At 42.1% G+C, this 20734-nt stretch overlaps 1 protein-coding gene across 4 annotated transcripts in view; it reads right to left on the bottom strand.

Moving 5' to 3' along the window:
• fhod1 (formin homology 2 domain containing 1) overlaps positions 1 to 20734 on the bottom strand; it is a 333883-nt gene that overhangs the window by 20553 nt on the left and 292596 nt on the right. For all 4 annotated transcript variants that reach the window (XM_063066732.1, XM_063066733.1, XM_063066734.1 and 1 more), the window contains 6 exons: positions 13971 to 14126; positions 8396 to 8578; positions 7656 to 7775; positions 7396 to 7557; positions 5908 to 6098; positions 1711 to 1903 (listed from right to left, as the gene is read on the bottom strand). In XM_063066732.1, coding sequence (XP_062922802.1) covers positions 1711 to 1903; positions 5908 to 6098; positions 7396 to 7557; positions 7656 to 7775; positions 8396 to 8578; positions 13971 to 14126 — 1005 coding nt within the window. The remainder of the gene's footprint in view (positions 1 to 1710; positions 1904 to 5907; positions 6099 to 7395; positions 7558 to 7655; positions 7776 to 8395; positions 8579 to 13970; positions 14127 to 20734) is intronic.

Consider the following 20734-nt stretch of genomic DNA (forward strand, 5'->3'; position numbering starts at 1 on the left):
TTTAAACCAGCTCTTTCATTGCATCCCTTTGGTCATCTGGCTTCATACCTTGCATAGACTGGTGACAGTTTACATTCAAAAGTGCTACCATGAAGCATTTGGGAATGTTTTACTATGATAAGGGTCTTGTTCAGTCACAAAACTGCACAGTACCTGGTAGCCTTTTGGCCTATTGTGTCAATACACCTATAAATGAGCATTGTTTTGTAAGCCTCATCAAGAGAGTGAGTAGAATCTAGAGAGCAATCCCTCAATTTTCTTTTTTCTTTTACTTAGGCAAGGTGAAGAGCGGGGAGCTGCTGGGGCTGAATTGGGTCACTTTAAAGTGAGAATAACTGATAAGCTCCTCAAAAGTTGTTACAGATGCACCCATCCGGGCAAAGGGCATGCATTCCATGATATTCATAATGTGATTCTTAGGAGAGTCAACTCAGCAGAGAAAACCCAATCTTTGCATACAATGTCCTGGATCTGCACAGTCAGTCTTTGCATAGAATGTCCTGGATCTGCACAGTCAGTCTTTGCATAGAATGTCCTGAATTAATTTACAACCTAACAAATTAACTGTGCTTTTTGGAATAATTCCTCAAAATATCCATGGTATCTCTGTGCCTGACCAATATGTTATTGCATTTGTTACATTGATAGCTAGGAGGGCCATTTTGTCGAAGTGGAAGGATACATCAGCTCCCACTTTGTCACAATGGTTCTGTCAAGTGATGCTATGTCTTAGTTTGGAGAAAATTAGAAGTCGAACCTTTGAACCTTTATTTGATTTTGAGAAAAGATGGGGTTAATTTGCTCGTTATTATCATTGAGTTAATTGATAGATTTCCTCCTCAATCTAATTGTAAATTTTTAGTACTTTTTTTTTCTTGCTGGCGGTTGGATGTTCATCTTTAGAAGCTTTTTGTATGACGCATGGCTCCGGGGTTGAACACCTAATGGGGTTTCTTTTTTTCCCCCCACTTTTTCTTGCTTAGTAGGGTTTTTTTTAAATCACCAAAATTTTTTTAATCTTTAAAATAATGTTTTTTTCTTGAGTCATTGAAAATGTTGCTTACTTCGATGTACTTGTGTTAATTTTGGATAATAATAATAAAAAGATTTGAAAAAAAAAGAAAGAGTGTCCTGGATCTGCAAAGTCAGTCTTTGCATAGAGTGTCCTGGATCTGCACAGATGCAGCCTTTGCATAGAACATCCTAATGAGCTTCTGGTAAAAGAATAGTGCTGTCCCCACCCATTATGTTAACTGGTTGAACCTAACCTCTCTAGTGTAAAGGTTGGCTTTTAAAAGATGAAATTTACATTAACTCTAAGCCACAATCCAGCATTTACACCATTAACTATGCAGATGCTAGAAATCTGAAATAAAAACAGAAAATGCTGGAATTATTCAGCAGGTCTCACAGTATCTGGGAAAGAAAAATAGAATTAACATTTCAGTTTGCTAACCTTCTTTCAAAAATGCAGTCCAGCTTGCTAAGAACTTCCAGTCATTTCGGTATTTATTTTACACTTTTAAACCCTCTTGCCTTATTCCTTTGGCAGACAGATTAAATACATGAGATTTATTTTGTTCAATGGATGAACAAACCCTAGCACTATAAAAGTCCAATGGAAGCAATATTACTGTGCAGTATTAAAAATGCTATTGATTTGCTTTGCAATGCTGAAAATAGAAGTTTAATTCTTGCAAACAGACGAACCTCTGTGATCATTTTGCCCCGTGTCTTGTTCCTCTCTCGGTAAGCAGCTCGCTTCTGCTTCTGCTGTAGCACCCTTTCTCGGGTGGTCCGGTACTCCAGCGCAAATTCACTAATTATTTTACAGAACCTGGTAATCTTCAGCTCCCGAGCAGTGTTTGAAGGATGACCAAGGTACAAAAGAAAAGAATGGAATCTGCAGGAAATATTGATGTTCGTTAGGAATTTTTGTCTACAGTTGATAAATAGAGGCATGATCATTGCTGTTCCACCTAGTACTGTAACCAAGGCAGTTGCTGAACAACAGAACAGAATGGGTTTTACTTTCAGTAGCTGGAGATACAAAACAAGCCTTAGACTTATCAGATTCCTCCCCCACAGAGCACCAAAGCTCAAACAATGATCCATCATAGAAAGTGCTACTAATCAAGCAGAAGATGGGTGCAGGGTCACAAGAATTTTCTTTTCAATAAACTGCTGACAGATGCTGGCTGCGCAATCTGTAATGGTCTAAGAGACTTTAGGAGATGCTGTCTAAGCTGCATGCCATCTTGGGCAATGTCTCCCATCCACTACATAATGTACTGGGTGGGCACAGGAGCACATTCAGCCAGAGACTCATTCCTCCGAGACGCAGCACAGAGCGTCATAGGAAGTCATTCCTGCCTGTGGCCATCAAACTTTACAACTCCTCCCTTGGAGGGTCAGACACCCTGAGCCAATAGGCTGGTCCTGGACTTATTTCATAACTTACTGGCATAATTTACATATTACTATTTAACTATTTATGGTTCTATTACTAGTTAGTATTTATGGAGCAACTGTAACAAAAACCAATTTCTCCCGGGATTAATAAAGTATGACTATGGACTATGAACTATGAAGACAGTTATATATCTCTCATCAATGGCTTTTCATACAGTTTAATATATATATATAGTCAGCTGTTCCAAACAGTCCATTGTCTTTAAGCTGACTAATCTTTTTGATTATTTTACATTTGTAATTTCTGATCACTTTTTTTAATCACTGGCTGAAATTTAGAGAGCAGTTGTGTTCATCCAAATAATAGATTGTAATGGAATGCTATAGTTTGCATTTCAGACTCCCGTCTCATGTTAAAACACTAAAGGACTCAGTCCACTGACACAAATTCAGGTCAGAGATTTCCCATTACTCCCAGGCATTTATGGATACTTTGGGTAAAGTATTTGCTGCCAATTATTCCCAACTTTGGTAATCTGAATTAAAATAGGTTATGGACACTACAAATAATGACGCATTCCACAGTAGTTGTAGGATACTCCGTAAGTTCGCACTGGAGTTTCAGCTACGATGTCCCAGGGTTAAATTGTCTCAATTCAGGTTAAAGCACTGGAAGAACTAAGGACATTAGAAAAGGAGTAGAGAATGTGGCTGAACATATCAGAAAATATTTTTAAAAAAAATTAAAGCTATGTTCTATTTGCTGCATATGTAGCAATTGAAAGATGGTCCACACTACTTTTATATCCAAGGCAAAGCATATCATTTCTGAAAGATCTGTGCCATTGTGTAAAGGCTAAAAGCTCTGATGAAACTTTTTAGTCTACAGTCATTCAGGACCCTCATGAGTTATGGATTGATGAGTCTTTCATCCTGTGTGACCAGACTACATTCTAATCAAATGATTTTCAGAACATTCAATCCCAAAATAGCAAAAGTAGCAAAAGGAAAGCATTAAACTTCTCTGGTTCATGGAGGATTCTGGGTGAACTTGACTTATTGTAAGATGGCGGTGTGCTTGAACACAGCGGCCTTCAAGGGGCCAGCAAAAGGTGTTATTGTCTTTTAGAACAACTTTTTTTTACGATTGCGACACTACTGGACACTAAGAACTTCAAGTATTGTACGTCTACCCCATCGCTGAGGTGCTCATTCGCACAGTAGCTGGAACTGCTGCTGATTGGGTTGCTGCCTGCTACAGATAGGTGTTAGAGTCAGCGCGCGAAGGCGGTGTACGATACAACAGTGTGTGATTGTCTTGGATGTTTTCTGGTGATCATAAGACCCTTTTAGACATTGGTACCGTAGAATACTGTATGTCTGGTTCACGGGGAGACTGAAAGGGGTGGGGAGAGCTGCACGACCTCAGTTGTAGATCGGATTAGGCCTCACTGCATGCTGTTGCCTGTTGTCCAGGAGACATGATACAGGAGGCAGTTTAGCGTGACATCCACATCGCACTGGGTGCTGCCCTCCGGTGTTCACTGACTGGAAGACAAGTTGAATTGCATTTATCTGCAGACTGCTACAGACTTGTTCTTGCCAACAACATCCGTGGACTCAGGGACTTGGGCTACATTATATAATTTTTTCATGTGGCTGTATGTTTACTGCTATCTTATATGTGCCTTGTGCTGTGTATAACTGTTGGTACTGTGTTTTGCACCTTGGCCCCGAAGGAACTGTGTTTCGTTTGGCTGTATTCATGGGTATTCATGTATGATTGAATGACAATTAAACATAAACATTTTTGCTTCCCCTTAGTGAGCCTGAACCATGCAGCTGTGAGTGACTGTCCTCTAGAACGGCCTGCAAGAATGCACCTGTGAACCACTTCATGCACGTGGAAGACACAGAAAACCCCAGCCCTTCCAGAAAAGCTCAGTTATGCAAATAAGGCTTTTACCTGCAATAATTTTCAGTAGAGACAGAAATGTAACTGTATGAATCACAAAATACATAATTGCATCCTTGCTATCAGTTGCCTCGCTGCAGGAGATGACACACAACACCACAGACCTTGCATTGCCGTGAAAAGCAAAGTGTGCTGGACTAACCTTTCTCTCAGGTTCTGGTAGGTTTGCTGCGGCATACCACCCTGAACACATTCGTAACATCTTGCAAAGCTATTGTGTTTAATTGTTTCTTTTTCATTTCTTCCACATTCTCCCCTGCTTGTCTGAAGTCCTTAGTTGTGTGCTGGAATTGTGCTGGTTTCTCTCCAGCAGTCTGGTCAAATGCTGAACCTCAGCAAAGAGTATTCAACCCTGGGAGCATCAAAGCACCAGTGCCAGTGGCCATGAAACTATAACACACAGAAGCAGAACTAGACCCATCGAGTCTGCTCCACCATTAAGGGTGGAAATGTTGACAGGGCTTCTTTCACTAACTGCGGAATGCATTATTATATGCATGGATGCTTCGCCAAACTTCATGGCTTAAGATTTTACTTTGTATGAAACTTTTTGTTAAATAGCTTCAGAACGGTCTCTATAACATGATTTGTAAAAGTCAAGATGATTTTGCCCCATTTCTCTTACTCCGATTTACAAGATCGGCCTTATACTAAGCATTAGCAAGAAAGGCACTGGATCCTTTACCATTACAGTTAAGTTGGTTATTGATTGATCAGCTCCCAGGAAGTCACTTTGCATGCAGCTCAATGTATTTCTAAAGCTCTGTACAACTACAGTGCTGACTACACTAAGGTGGTAAAGATGTTCAAGAGCTGTATGCTAAGCTATTGATGTACTGCAGTGTGTGATAATTCCGTGTTCAACTGAGCACTAAGTAGCTTGAGACAGAGATGCAGATGCAGAGGGAATGGGAGGGGGACGGGAGGGAGCAGCGAATGCGAGAGGAGAGAGCTGAGTAGCGAACCGGAGGCGGAGGCAGAGCACAAGATAGCCAGTGTGACACAGAGAAAGAGTGAGAGAATGGGAGAGGGGAAAAAAAAGAACAAGAGCCATAGACTGGTGGGAAAGATATGCACATATTTAGATGCAGACTGAAATCAATTTGGACCTTTCATACAAAACCTGCTGTATTCCTTCAACTTTGACTTTAACTTGAAGCCCGTAATTTTTGGGACTAGGATGCCATGATATTGGGTCAAAAGGAATTTTCAGGAATGAGATGAACAGGTTTGTATTAGTTAATGGTTTCAATGGACATGGATAACAGTTGAGAGAACAGAGTTAGAGTGCACTAGGAGAAAAACGGCGATGAATGACTTCTCACCATTCCAGGCTATTTAGATACACATCACAGCAGGATGAAAGAAAACAAGAGCAATAGGAGCAGAATATGGACAAGTCCTCAAAGGTTGGTCCATGAAGCCTTACATACATCTTCATTTTAAATTCAGGCTTTATCACAATACTTGTACTTTTACAAATTTTGGCATCCATGAGAACGTTGAAAACGTAGTCTGACCTGTTTATAATTCTACGATGTACCACTTTGAGGATTATAATCCTTTCTGTGCTGTCCTTTAGAAATTCTGTCATCTTATTTTTTAATACAGGCTTTGTTTCATGCTTCGCGATAACCTTCAAGTGATCCCATGAAGCTTTGCATTTCCTCTCCAGCTGAACAAGACTTTCTGCCAGTTGGTCAAAGTCAACCTGTGAACAATGAGAACAGCTTGGCATCGCAAAAACACTCATAGGTCAGAGCAGAAACAGAAAGTAAATTCACAGTGTAAAAATAAAGCAGCTGGCAATAGCCCAGTAAATAGAAAACTTGGCCTTATGGTTATTAAGTAAACTGAGAAAGTTTTAATTACATACTTGTGGACCAAAAATATACAAAATGATCTAGCTTAGGATCAATTTCAATTGCTTACATTGGGAAAGATAAGTTCTATTTTCTGATTTCAAGTTATCCTCTGGTGTATATATAACTGCGATTATTAATCTGTTTAAATTAAATGGTTCTTTATCAACAAACACTTACTGTCTTTCAGAAGACTACAGCTCAGTCAGAGCTTTTGCATTCGGTAGGACAGAGAATCTGCCTCCTTCCTGGTTTGATTATTGGACCGGTACTGGGCTAGTACTAGTAATGTAGCGGTTAGCGCAATGCTATTACAGCTCGGGCCATCCTGAGTTCAGAGTTTAGATCCAGCACTGCTGTGTGAGGAGTCTCTGTGCGTCCTCCCTGTGGAATATGTAGGTTTCCCCCCAGGTGCTCCGCTTTCCTTCTAATGACCAGACGTACTGGATAGGCTAATTGGTCATTGTAAATTGTCACATTATTAGATTGTGAGGTTGCTGGGGTAGCGTGGCTTAAAGAGCCGGAAGAGCCTATTCTGCACTGTACTACTAAATAAAATAAATACATAAATAAATAAAGCGGGGGTGGGGGCAAGAGCCTCAGTTCCAAAGAGATTCTTAGCAATACCTAAATCTAATTGGGAGCATTATCAACTTGAAAATGGTGTCAATGTAGTAAAGCATCCAAGTTCATAAAAAAGTTCAAAGTTCAAAGTAAATTTATTACTAAAGTACATATATATCATCGAACACAACCCTGAGATTCATTTTCTTGAATTTAGTAGAAGGCAGAATGTATCAAAAAGAAAAATCACACTGCTCTGGACAGACGTCTTGTCCAGAGATGGATTTTACGTTGCATTTCATTGGAGAGGGGGAGACAATGATAAGCAAAGGATGGTGGAAGGAATTCCGGATATGAAGCCTGGAGCAGAAGAGACATCACTAATCAGAGGGTTTAGAGCTCATTAGGATGATTTGAACATTAACCAAATACCGTGTCGTCTAGCAGTCACAGTACTTCTGAGGTTGAACTAAGGTAATCGATGACCCAGAGAATCAGAAGCCCAATGGAGTACCTAACCTACATGGATCATGTTATCATGCACTGAACCTCGGCACTGCGTGTCTCTTCTTATTTACTTACCTTGGCAGATCTTGCAATCGCGGCAATTTCTGAATACACATCTGTTGTGTCTGGGAAGTTCTCCACTACCAGGTTACACGTGTGATACAACAACGATTGCCTCTGGATAGTATCCTTTACTTCAGATACTTTCTCCAAATAACTCAGTTCAAATCCCTTGGCCTAGGGGGAAAATCATAAATTGATGTAAATGTCAAGCACAGAATTGTTTGGCTTTCAGATTGCAATCCCATCATTTTGAAAACAGAATGATTTCTTACACTAGAGTTATTCAGAAAATTTCCAATAGCAAGCAGAGTTGCCAGAAGTGATTTAAAGGTCTTATTCTTTGCAAGCTGCTCCATTCCAAGCTTCAAGTCAAACAATGGCTCGGCTATTTCCTAGGATAAAAAAAATCAATTTTAGAAGTTTCCATTCAAACCTTCTCTTTAGAGGTAACTTTAAACAGTCAATCTGTTATTAAGGTATTAAATATGCAGACAGAAACATCTGTAAGGCAAGTATCTAGCAATAAAGGGATTCACAAAGTTATTGAAATATTCTCTTCTAGGCCTGCCTTCCCAAACTTTAAAGCTGCATGTCCAATGGGCATATGAGAGATTATCGTGTTCCATACGCACTTTGTAGTACTTAATCATCATTAACTACCACTTGCTTGTCAATTCAAATATTTCAATGTGGCTCTAAATCTACAAGCAAAGCTAAAATATAAACAGTTATATGTCTGAAATTATACAGACTGTCCTGTATCTGCAAAATCATCTAATGTATACTAACATTAGGAATTCCATCAAGGCTGTTAATTACATAATAGGGAATTTGAATTGTATTTTGCTGTGCTTGTCTTATCTATGAAGCTGTGTACTTATGGTCTTCTCAATGCAAATCATTTTCAGTTGTACATTCTGCAGTTCAATACACCTGCCAGAAAATTCAGTTGTCTAAATTGACATTACATTTCTTTTCAAAAGTTGTCATATTTCTTAGGACAAAGCTTCACCTTTTCCATGGCCTCGTAGTCCAGTTTAAAAGCCCAGAGCTGCAGCCTGGCCTTGATCCCAGTGATGGAGGCCAAGGTCAAAAGGAACTGCTCAGCTGAACCCAGGGGAACATCAGGATTTGCCAACTGAGCTTCTTGGATCTTCTGTTTCTCTTCTTCAGTGGGAACCATAGTCAGGATTTTCTGCAGAACATATGAGGGAGTTAGAGCATATGAGCAGTGGAAATCACAAACATCATAATACTTTGACTTAAAAACAATGCTTAAACTCCTTTAAGAAGGAAATCTTTCAAGAGATACAGGTGTCCCTCGCTTTTCGAACGTTCGCTTTACGAAACCTCACTGTTACGAAAGACCTACATTAGTACCTTGTTTTCGCTAACAGAAGGTGTTTTCACTGTTACAAAAAAAGCAGCGCGCGATAAAAGGCAGCGCACGCCCCGAGCAGCCACTCTCCCCGGATTCGTAACGCCATTCTAGCTGGCATTGCTTAAACACGTGCCTGTGAGCAGCCGTTTGCAAGATGAGTTCTATGGTATCGGAAAAACCTGAAAGAGCTCGTAAGGGTGTTACACTTAGCGTAGAACTAGACATAATCAAGCGCTTTGATCATGGTGAACGAAGTAAGGACCAAGTGAGTTTGGCTTGTGGAAGCTGATGAAGATGATGTTGAAGCGGTTTTGGCATCCCATGACCAGGAACTGATAGATGAAGAGCTGATGCAATTGGAAGAGGAAAGCATAACAATCAAAACCGAATGAGTAATGATAAAGTATGACTTTAATTTTGAAAGAGTAGGGGATATTTGCAGGATGGTTTCAGTCCTTACAAAGAACTGTATGATCTAAAAATGCGCGAGGCTCAACAGTCAAGCAAGCCTTCCACATCAGCCACAGCAGACGACAAACCTCGAGGCGGGCAGTCATAGGAGAAGATGAGCTGCCTGCCCTAATGGAAACAGACGACGAGATGACACCCCGGTGTCCCACCACCCCAACACCCAGGCCGCGGACAGATACTGATTCGCGGAGAATGCAGCGGTAGCCGGGAGACACACAGCACATTTTTAAGAAAAAGGCCGAAATAAACATGCTAATTAATTAGGTGCCGCCCGACACGTAATTGTCAGCCCAGATTAGAGGCGACGCAATCGGCAATCGGCACTGATCTGGGCCGACAATTACGTGCCGAGTGGCACCTAATTAATTAGCATGTTTATTTCGGCTTTTTTCTTAAAGATGTGCGGTGTGCCTCCCGGCTACCGCTGTACCACTGCATTTTTCGCAGCAATGTATCGCTCGGCGGTCTGGAGGGTGGGGGCCACTGCACCACCCAAACTCCAACAAGTCTAACACACCATCATCAGTGTGCTCCGCGCTGTCCCAATTCCAGTAAGTGATATTACACAGTACATACATTATTTCTACTTTATATCGGCTGTGTATTTTTACGTGTTATTTGGTATGATTTGGCAGCTTCATAGCTTAAAGGTTACTGGAGAGCGCTTGCGCCGTGTTTTTGCTGACGGCGCTTGCGTGAGATTTTCACTACGGAGAACAGTTCAGGCAACGATTGTGGAAAAGTATTTCTACTTTATATCATATCTTTCCTGCTTTTACTATATGTTACTGTTATTTTAGGTTTTATGTGTTATTTGGCATGATTTGGTAGATTATTTTTGGATCTGTGAATGCTCACAAAATTTTCCCATATAAATAAATGGTAATTGCTTCTTCACTTTACGACATTCCGGCTTACAAACCATTTCATAGGAATGCTCTACCTTCAGATGGCAGGGGAAACCTGTACACAGATTGAGATTTGGTGATTTGACATATTAATTTCAAATCAGTGAAACAAACTTGCATGGATATAATCTTCCAAAGACTTCTTAGTAATCACAAATAAGATTTTAAAAGATACTCAGAATATTCTTGATAGATTCACAGGGAATCAAATAGGACTTTCTAAACAAAATCAGTGCAGTATATGAATTATGAAAAACCCATAAAACATATAAGTTCAGATGAATAGTTTTTTTTAAGACACGATGTACGGGATATCAAGCCAAAGCAGGAACAGAAGCTGGAGTATGAGGACAGAGTGATTGAGTGATCTGGTCTTTATTTATTTATTGACGTCATGTGGAACAGGCTCTTCTGGCCCTTGAGCTGCACTACCCAGCACTCTCCCAATTTAATCCTAACTTAATCAATGACGAATTAACCTACCAACTGGTATATGTTTCGACTGTCCGAGGAAACCCATGATGAAGGTACAAACCCCTTACAGGCGGTAGCAGAAGTTGAACCTGGGTTGCCCGTACTGTAAAGCATTGTGCTAACCACTACGCTACTGTGCCAACCCTTGATCCTGTACTTTTGGTGCAATCCAGTTAAGTAGAATAATAAATTATGTCCCTATTACACCATCTTCACAGTAAACTTTGAGGATAAAATGATGACAGAGGTAATTGGTACCTCCATTAACGCTGAACACAAGGGAAATGTAACATCATTGCCATGGTGAGCCGGTGTAGCAGCAGGCCAATAGCACAATTTTGTAAGAGCACAGTCAATTGCTACAGTATTAGAGTCTTATTATTAATACCATTTTGTTATCGACAACATGATCAACAGAGAGCCAGATTTTTGCCATGAAAGTTGCCAGTATGATTCATTTAAAACTTGAGCCCCTGGACTTCCGGCCCTATGAGAGTCTCAGACCTACAGTTTCCAAGTAGTCTTTATTATGCATGCTAGAAGCTGTGAAAACCAGATTGGCACCTGTGGGTGGGTAACTTCCCCTTAATGATAGAGCACAGACAGGGGTCAAGTAAGACTTAGTCATTGCACTAACTTTTGTAACTTTTCCCTCCATTATACTACTCCCTGAACTTAGCTCTACGAGCTTCCCACTTCTTTGTATCCACTCCAGAACCAAGTCGATCTTTATTGAGGCAAGAGTGAGGACCACCTTTATACAAAATAATTAGAATACAAGAGATCTCTACCAATCTGTCCCTGCTGCATAACACCAGACCTGACAATCAAGATCCAGGGAATAGGCCTATCAAATGGTACTCACCTTTCATAACTTAGAACCACTTCCCAGCAAAGACTAGCCGTTGATGTCAAAGTTCAAGAACTCTAACCCACACCAAGCTCAAGGTCTATCAAACTGCAGTGACCTTCACCTTCCATTGCACTTCAGGGACGTGGACACTGACAGTAGACACTGCAAAGCACTGGAGTGATACCACCAATACTTTCTCCATGGAATTCTTGGGGAAGATAGGCCATCACGTGTCAGCATCCCCTCCCAAGCCAACGTGTCCAATCATCTCTTGAGTCCATATCTCATCGGCTACAAGTTCAACACTAGATTCCTGAAATAAGCACTCATCTCCAAGTTATTTCACAAGAAGAGATTTTTTTAATGAAGAACGGGAAAATACTTCAAGACATCTCATCCTTTGCCTAAGATGATCAAACTGGAAAAGAATCTCTTGTGAACACAGTGAGCACTTCGCCTGCACTACAAGGGCATGTAAAGACCAAGCTAATAAGGGACAAAAGTTTACAATTAATCCAACAACCAACTCACTCTCCCCATCAAATACCACCTGCCTCAGGTCGGTCAATTCCTCATAGAATTCATCAGCCACAGGAATGTGGTAGAAGCAAGTCACCCTCAGTTTCAAGAGGCTGCCAAAGGAAAAAAAGATGACCAAGAAAAATATAACTGGGAGTACAGTATTTAGAGGTGAACAACTTTCTCCTGGAGATGGAATATAATGTAGATGAACAAAAAACAATATTTATTACTGACTACTTGCTCACAGTTGATGACAATCCCATGCTGGACTGACTTTCCTTTCCTTCTAGGAAAATATAAATTGGAAGATAATTGAGTCTTTAAATTCCAGCTGTTAATAATCTAATTACTTAGCCATGGGAAGAAAACAAAGGAATAATGTACACACAAAATTAAATTTAAATTGATCTTGCACTGTAAGGATGTCTTACACACAACAAAAAGAGACCAATGTTAGCATGTTACATCTCTGAAGCTAAGTTTAATGCAACAATGTTATCCTTGAGACGCTGGCAGATTATCTTTGGAGTTAGGTTAGAGGCTACAATGTATCCAGTGTGCTCTCTTTGCTTGGAGAGGGAAGGAACCAAAGAAATGCCCAACTAGTCCTCTACACATTGGAGAAAAGAAGGACAAGTAAAATGGTGGGGACTTTCCATGGGCAGACTTTGAGAGAAATAATCAAAACAGAATTACCAAGAGCACTGCCTTTTCTACCCTGCTCCCCCCCCCCTCCGCCCCCCAGCAGAGTATTCCTTTTGCTGGGAAAAGTTAGCCATATTTTTAAGATAAGTCACCACTGAAAAATATTTCTTGCCAGAATGCTATGTTTAGTCACATTGTTCAGCCTATAAAAACGTTTTCCATGTAGTGCTGCCAGCTCTGTACAGCCCAAATCAACATGTTGAAATGCTCAGAGCCGCAGTAGAGATTAGTCAGAGACATGCATAAAAATATATTTGATTGCTTTTGGAAGGGCACAGTTGATATGCCAACTCCTACTGATTCTCCCCAAACATTTCTGCCTTTGAGATGAAACAAATTTCTGAACATCACAAAGTTAGATTGGTGGAAACTTTTTTTTTCATTCCTGGAATAGCAATGTCTCTCTAAGAAGAGCAGGTTGTACTATCTGTAGCAAAATAGTCCACTCAGAAATGTCTATTTAAAGATTGAAGGAAAATAGAAACTGCAAACTCACTGTAGGAAAATTAAATGAGTGGAGGATGTTAAAAATAAATTACATGCAAAGGAGTTATACATTTACCCTCATCCTATATTAATCCCACTTCTATTGTCCTCAAATTTCCATCAAAATGTCCCAGAATCTACCACTGACCTCCACACTGGTGTCAATTTATGGACAACTAAACTAGCAATCTGCACACCTTTTGGGCTGTGGATTCAGCCCCGTGCCTCATGGGAAAAGGCCTCCCAACCACTGAGCACATCTATATGATGCTGCCATAGGAGAACAGCACCCATCGTCCATGATCCTCACCACGATGCTCTTTTCTCGCTGCTTTTCACTGCCAGGTTCAAGCACTAGGTACCCCTCAACCATCAGAACAAAAGGGGATAATTACACTCACTTGCCCATTCCCACAACCAATGATCTCACTTCAAGGTCTCATTACTGATTGGTATTTATTTCTATTTGTCTTTGCACAGTTTGTTGTCTTCTGCATTCTGGCTGATCTTTCATTGATCTTTCTATGGTTATTATTCTATAGATCTGCTGAGGATGCCCACGGGAAAATGAATCTCAGGGTTGTATGTGGTGACATATATGCACTTTGATAATAACGTTTACTTTGAAATTTGAACATTTGTTGGAGGGAGCCTAAGCACATTTGGAGAACATGCAAATTCTACACAGACAGCACCCAAAGTCAGGAATAAACCTGGTTCATTGAAACTGCAAGGCAGCAGCTTCACTCGCTGCACCACTGTGCTGGTTCAAGTCTGGATTCCTTACCTCAATGCCCTCTTTGTTGATTGCATACTCATCAAAGTTGAGAATAGCATTTTTTATGATGTGTACTGGAGGCAACACTGTAAGGCCGATGTTAATTGCATTGCTCCTCTTTGGATCTAGTATGATTAACCCTTGCTTCTTGGCATCTCCTCCTTTCTAGAAGTTAAAACAATACATTATGTGAAATCAGCTTGTCTCATTTATATTAAAAAAACATTAAGTGCAATAGTAGCTGAACCAAGGAGCTGCCAGCACCACCAATCTCATTCCTTAATCCACTCATCACCACATCCCAAATCCCCGACTCCCAACCAACACCCCAATCCACCCACCCCCACATCCTGCAGACATAGCTGCAAAATCAGTCCACTGCCCATCCGTACATTAGTCACCAGCACACATCCAACGCATTCAGGTAAAATAATTATCAACACACATAAAAGTTGCTGGTGAACGCAGCAGGCCAGGCAGCATCTCTAGGAAGAGGTACAGTCGATGTTTCGGACCGAGACCCTTCATCAGGACTAACTGAAGGAAGAGTTAGTAAAAGATTTGAAAGTGGGAGGGGGAGGAGGAGATTCAAAATGATAGGAGAAGACAGGAGGGGGAGGGATGGAGCCAAGAGCTGGACAGGTGATTGGCAAAGGGGATATGAGAGGATCATGGGACAGGAGGCCCAGGGAGAAGGAAAAGGGGGAGGGGGGGAAAAACCCAGAGGATGGGCAAGGGGTATAGTCAGAGGGACAGAGGGAGAAAAAGGAGAGTGAGAGAAAGAATGTGTGTATAAAAATAAATAACAGATGGGGTACGAGGGGGAGGTGGGGCATTAGCGGAAGTTACAGAAGTCAATGTTCATGCCATCAGGTTGGAGGCTACCCAGACAGAATATAAGGTGTTGTTCCTCCAACCTGAGTGTGGCTTCATCTTTACAGTAGAGGAGGCCGTGGATAGACATATCAGAATGGGAATGGGATGTGGAATTAAAATGTGTGGCCACTGGGAGATCCTGCTTTCTCTGGCGGACAGAGCGTAGGTGTTCAGCAAAACTATTTCCCAGTCTGTGTCGGGTCTCGCCAATATATAGAAGGCCACATCGGGAGCACCGGACGCGGTATATCACCCCAGCTGACTCGCAGGTGAAGTGTCGCCTCACCTGGAAGGATTGTCTGGGGCCCTGAATGGTGGTAAGGGAGGAAGTGTAAGGGCACGTGTAGCACTTGTTCAGCTTACAAGGATAAGTGCCAGGAGGGAGATCAGTGGGGAGGGATGGGGGGGACGAATGGACAAGGGAGTCGCATAGGGAGCGATCCCTGCGGAAAGCAGGGGGGGGGGGAGGGAAAGATGTGCTTAGTGGTGGGATCCCGTTGGAGGTGGCAGAAGTTACGGAGAATAATTTGTTGGACCCGGAGGCTGGTGGGGTGGTAGGTGAGGACCAGGGGAACCCTATTCCTAGTGGGGTGGCGGGAGGATGGAGTGAGAGCAGATGTGCGTGAAATGGGGGAGATGTGTTTGAGAGCAGAGTTGATGGTGGAGGAAAGGAAGCCCCTTTCTTTAAAAAAGGAGGACATCTCCCTCGTCCTGGATGAGGCTACCCTATATATTGGCGAGACCTGATGTAGACTGGGAGATCGTTTCGCTGAACACCTACGCTCTGTCTGCCAGAGAAAGCAGGATCTCCCAGTGGCCACACATTTTAATTCCAAGTCCCATTCCCATTCTGATATGTCTATCCACGGCCTCTTCTACTGTAAAGATGAAGCCACACTCAGGTTGGAGGAACAACACCTTATATTCCGTCTGGGTAGCCTCCAACCTGATGGCATGAACATTGACTTCTGTAACTTCCGCTAATGCCCCACCTCCCCCTCGTACCCCATCTGTTATTTATTTTTATACACACATTCTTTCTCTCACTCTCCTTTTTCTCCCTCTGTCCCTCTGACTATACCCCTTGCCCATCCTCTGGGTTTTTCCCCCCTCCGCCTTTTCCTTCTCCCTGGGCCTCCTGTCCCATGATCCTCTCATATCCCCTTTGCCAATCACTTGTCCAGCTCTTGGCTCCATCCCTCCTCCTCCTGTCTTCTCCTATCATTTTGGATCTCCCCCTTCCCCTCCCACTTTCAAATCTCTTACTAGCTCTTCTTTCAGTTCGTCCTGACAAAGGGTCTCGGCCCGAAACTTCCTAGAGATGCTGCCTGGCCTGCTGCATTCACCAGCAACTTTGATGTGTGTTGCTTGAATTTCCAGCACCTGCAGAATTCCTTGTGTTTGTGAAAATAATTATCAGCTGCTTTATCAAGAGGAATTTGGTGAACCCCTTCCTCCCCAAATCCCTGCACATCAGCTTCATGACCAATTTCACGACATATGATTCTGATCTTGATTCCCTGGATCGGATTTTCATGGAAGAAGGGGTTAAAGAGTGTATTATGGAACTTTTGAGCATGGGGCTGCTTGAAAAATCTATTTATGTAACAGTGTGCTGAACCATTCAGTAAAAAAATAAATTTTCATAGTATTAACTGTTTTTAAATGTAAATTACAAACATTTCACCCATTTCTCATTTGATATAACTCATTTCAGTTCCCACGCCCAATGATATTCAATGAGAACCAACAACATAACCTATCTGAGAGATAACCATGAAACAGACCAAGTCCACAGCACTCAAGGACTGGACCTCATTGCTTGTAACTTCATTGCTCCCTTGGGTGCCGAATAGATTTGCACTTATTGGTTTCGAGACAATTATTTGTGCTCTGGAGAGCACACGTCAACGTGACTATTTTGCAAAAGCCCTTCATTTACCATAGATGTTGGGGACACTGTGACATCACAAAAGTTGTCATAGGAGTTCAAATCTTCTTTTCAGCAGAGGTGTGAGAGTCTGCCAGAATGACCTTTATGAGTGCATTTCATCAGAATGGCAAAGAAGCTAATCCTTTTGCAGGCCATTAACTCAAATAAATGCAGCCATTCGCTGACCTGGAAGCCTAACGTTGACTTTGCAGAGCCAGATGAAAAATCCCTCCACTGAGGGATGTTATGAAATATCACAACCCCTGATCTTTCATGTTGACACAAAAATGAAGTAATTCTACATGGGATGATCTGAAGTTACAGCTCAGCAAGTTTATCTGGTGAGTTGGTAAACCAACATGACGTTGGAATGAATCACAGGTATGTGCAGAACTCACCATAGCCTGTGTGTATCCTGTTGAGCAGATACTGGATGCATGGGTTGCAAAATGGCATTAGAATGACTATTGACCAAGGAGCTTATACCGACACTTTAGTCAGTATTCTGAGAAAATAACCATGGAAGTAAAGAAAAAGTACAAAGACATAGCATCTTGCACAATATAAAGATGGTGCAATTCACTTTGCACCTATCATTTAGTTAGCAGAGAGACCAACCTAAAACAATAGGCTCAGCAATTAAAATATTAATTCAATTCAAGTTTAATTATCATTCAACCATACCTGAATACGCATGAATACAGTCAAATGTGACACCCTTAAGGCTGATTTATACTTCTGTGTCAAATCGACGCCGTAAGTACGGCGTAGCCGCAAACCCTACGCAGTGCCTACGCGGATCCCTATGCCGTAGCATGACCCACACCTCTCCCAAAATGTAACTACGCGTCGCGGCAACGCAAACCGCAACAGCTGTGATTGGTCTGCTTGGGAGCATCACATTTCCTCCTACGCTGCAATAGCTTCCCATTGGGCGACTGAAGGGCAGGGAAGGAACTCTGGCTGTAATGCTTTCCATAAAGCTTTACAGACCTCCGAAATTATGGAGGACCCATTTCACTTTTACGAAAAAAGATGCTTGCTTTAAACTTGTTTACCCTGATAAAGACTACCATGACCATGAAGCCTTGCATGGACATGCGCGAATTGCAGAACAATGCGTACACACCAACACACAAGTATAAATGCTCACAACGCGCGTACGCCACTTGCGTAGGTTACGGCATCCATTTGACGCAGAAGTATAAATCAGCCTTTACTCTGGGGTCAAGCAAAGATCTAAAACAACACAATCAGAAGGATCCTTGTTCTAGGTTGTGGCTATGATTCAGAGTGTGAAGCGTCAGTTTAAGTGCAGTAACTGAAGAGTTCATGTCAGTCTGCAACCCTCTTTAATTTTACTGACAAGTTCAGTTGGACTTGTTTTGGGCAGTGCTGATAAGGAATTCCAGTAAAATATCATCATCACTGCAGAAAATAGATACGTATTTTAACATGAATCAGCAGCTGTCGTTATTGTATTTATTTCTCTTCCTCTCTAATCAGGCATCAAGAGACAGCCACTTCGAGCGATATAACCTTGCTCCCAGGCCAGCTATATGGGCATTAGGACTCTGTCTGCAATGATTTTACACTGAGCTACTGTAAAAGGTTCTCAGCTTTGATCACTCTGAAAGGATGCACAGAAGCCATAAATCTCTAACAAAGAAATCAATCATATTGGCACTGTACTGCACACCTCTCTCTCCATCTCTGAATAATTGTAAGCTCAACTGTGGGCTTAGTTCACTGGTAACTGGGTCTGCAAGGACTTCAAAGTTTTTTGGATGAGACATTAAAATTAAGATGTGTCTAGCCTTATGAGAATATTAAAGACCTTGTGACAGCAACTGAGAATAAGTCAGAGAGATCTTCTCGTGATCACTTTAGCACTTCTCCCTGAACTTGTAACACTGAGAAAAAGATATCTTATTATTATCATCGTTGCACTGTTTGCGGGAACTTGTTACATGGATATGGTTGCCACTTTCCAACAGCAATAAATAGAATGATAAATTATGTCGTTGGATAATTTAAACAAAAATCTTCCATCTTTCAGCCCTACAAGGTTGGCATTACAGCTCCCAGAAATGCTCAGACTAAAACACACATTACTCTTGCTGCTTAGAATGTTTGGTCTTTGTTGTTTGCAACCCTGCAAATGATGAGTTAAGAGCAGTAGGCTTGAAGAAAGTACAATGTCTGGTGGACCAGCAGAAGCAAACGGCAGGTCAAGTGGAAATGCGGAGAGTTACTTCCTGAAAGAAAGCTGTGGATTGGCTGTGAAAATACTCCTGGAACATCCAGCTGAGGAACAATTAGGAAGTGGTTGCACCGATTCACAGCTATGGAATCACTGATGGAGAAGATAAAAGGTACTCTAGCTGCAATTGATCTCTTAGAACTGAGAGGGGCAGGGATTCCACAGTGCCACTGAATTACCACTACTGATCAAAGATCCACACACCCAGTCTTTGATGCTGATCTCAGGTGCTGAGTCCAGTTTAATATCAAGATTCATTTATTATCAAAGAATGTATAGATTATACAACCTTGAGATTTACTTGCCCACAGGTAGCCACAAAGCAGGAAACCCAAAAGAACCCAATTCAGACATCACACCTCTCCTGGAAGTTCCGGGAGTCTCCCGCAAATTAATAGTGGCTCCCTGATGCCCGCAAATTATGTACAATATCACGGAAATCAATTTTTTGAGAGCGAGTGAGAGAAAGCAAGACTGAGTGCGAGAGTGACCATGAGAGAGAGAGCGCGCGAGAGAGAAAGCAAGCGAGACAGCGCGCGAGCGAGAGCAAGAGAGTGCGAGAGTGCGCAAGCAAGAGCGAGAGAGTGCGAGAGCGACCACGAGTGAGAGAGAAAGCAAGTGAGAGCGACCACGAGAGAGAGCGAGAGTGAGTGAGCAAGAGAGCGAGAGAGAGAGAGAGAGAGAGAAAGCGAGAATGCACCATGGCAGAGTGTTCCAAAAAAAGAAAATATAAAACGTATGTCACCCCAGACTACACTAAAGTGTACCCCTTCCTAATAGGGGTCAAAATAATGACAGTGTTGCTCGCTGCACGGTTTGCAACAGTGACTTTTCTATTGCCCATGGTGGGTTAAGACTGTAAAAGAAATGTTGAGGTGAGATTAACAGGTGTCATTCGTTCATTAGCATGGCTAACGTTATTAAACTAGTTGGCTAGCTGCTAAGGAGCTACTCTATTGCAGACATCCCACCTCTCCCGGAAGTTCCGGGAGTCTCCCGCAAATTGATGGTGCTACCTCCCTGAAATGAGTTTTTGCAGGGTGGGATGTCTGCCAATTAAAGAAAAAAAACCAAAAATGAAAATAAAAGGCCAACGCTAAATGTGCAAGAAAAAGAAAACTAAATACAAATCATGCAATTATTTGAAGCAAACAACATCATTCTGAACCAAAATTGAGTCGTCAGATCCAAATGCTGGAGTAGGCCCAAAGCCTCACTTATCAGTTCATCATGTTAGTGGGCACAGAGCACAAAAGCCGGGGCAGTCTTCATTGCCTCGGTGCCATCGAGATGACCATCACGGAGATCGAGTGAAATAGGTTCACATCCTGACCGACACCCTTTCGTTTCAGTCTATCTGGGCCGGCGTTTGAATTGACTCAATGGCAGAACAGTGAAAGGCTCTGGTGCGCTGGAGGGAACATTGTGGCGCATTAATGAAATCAGCTCTCGCCTCCAATCTGGGCCAGCATTTAAATTATCTAAACAACATATTGTACGTTGCTCTAGGACCCAGCAACTGTGAAAGGCTCTGGGTCTAGACCACACGCCCATCAACTCGGTCTGGGCCCAGATTTCACTGCCCAGCCTGAAGCTGCTCTCAAGCTCTTCAGATCAGCTTGGCGCCCAGAGCAATCCAACCTCACAGCTGGGCCAGCTGAACGAGCATTGGAACTTCCCTGCCCGGGTCCTGACTTCTCC

This window comes from Mobula hypostoma, chromosome 14, assembly GCF_963921235.1.
Source record: "Mobula hypostoma chromosome 14, sMobHyp1.1, whole genome shotgun sequence".
Classification (NCBI taxonomy): Eukaryota; Metazoa; Chordata; class Chondrichthyes; order Myliobatiformes; family Myliobatidae; genus Mobula; species Mobula hypostoma.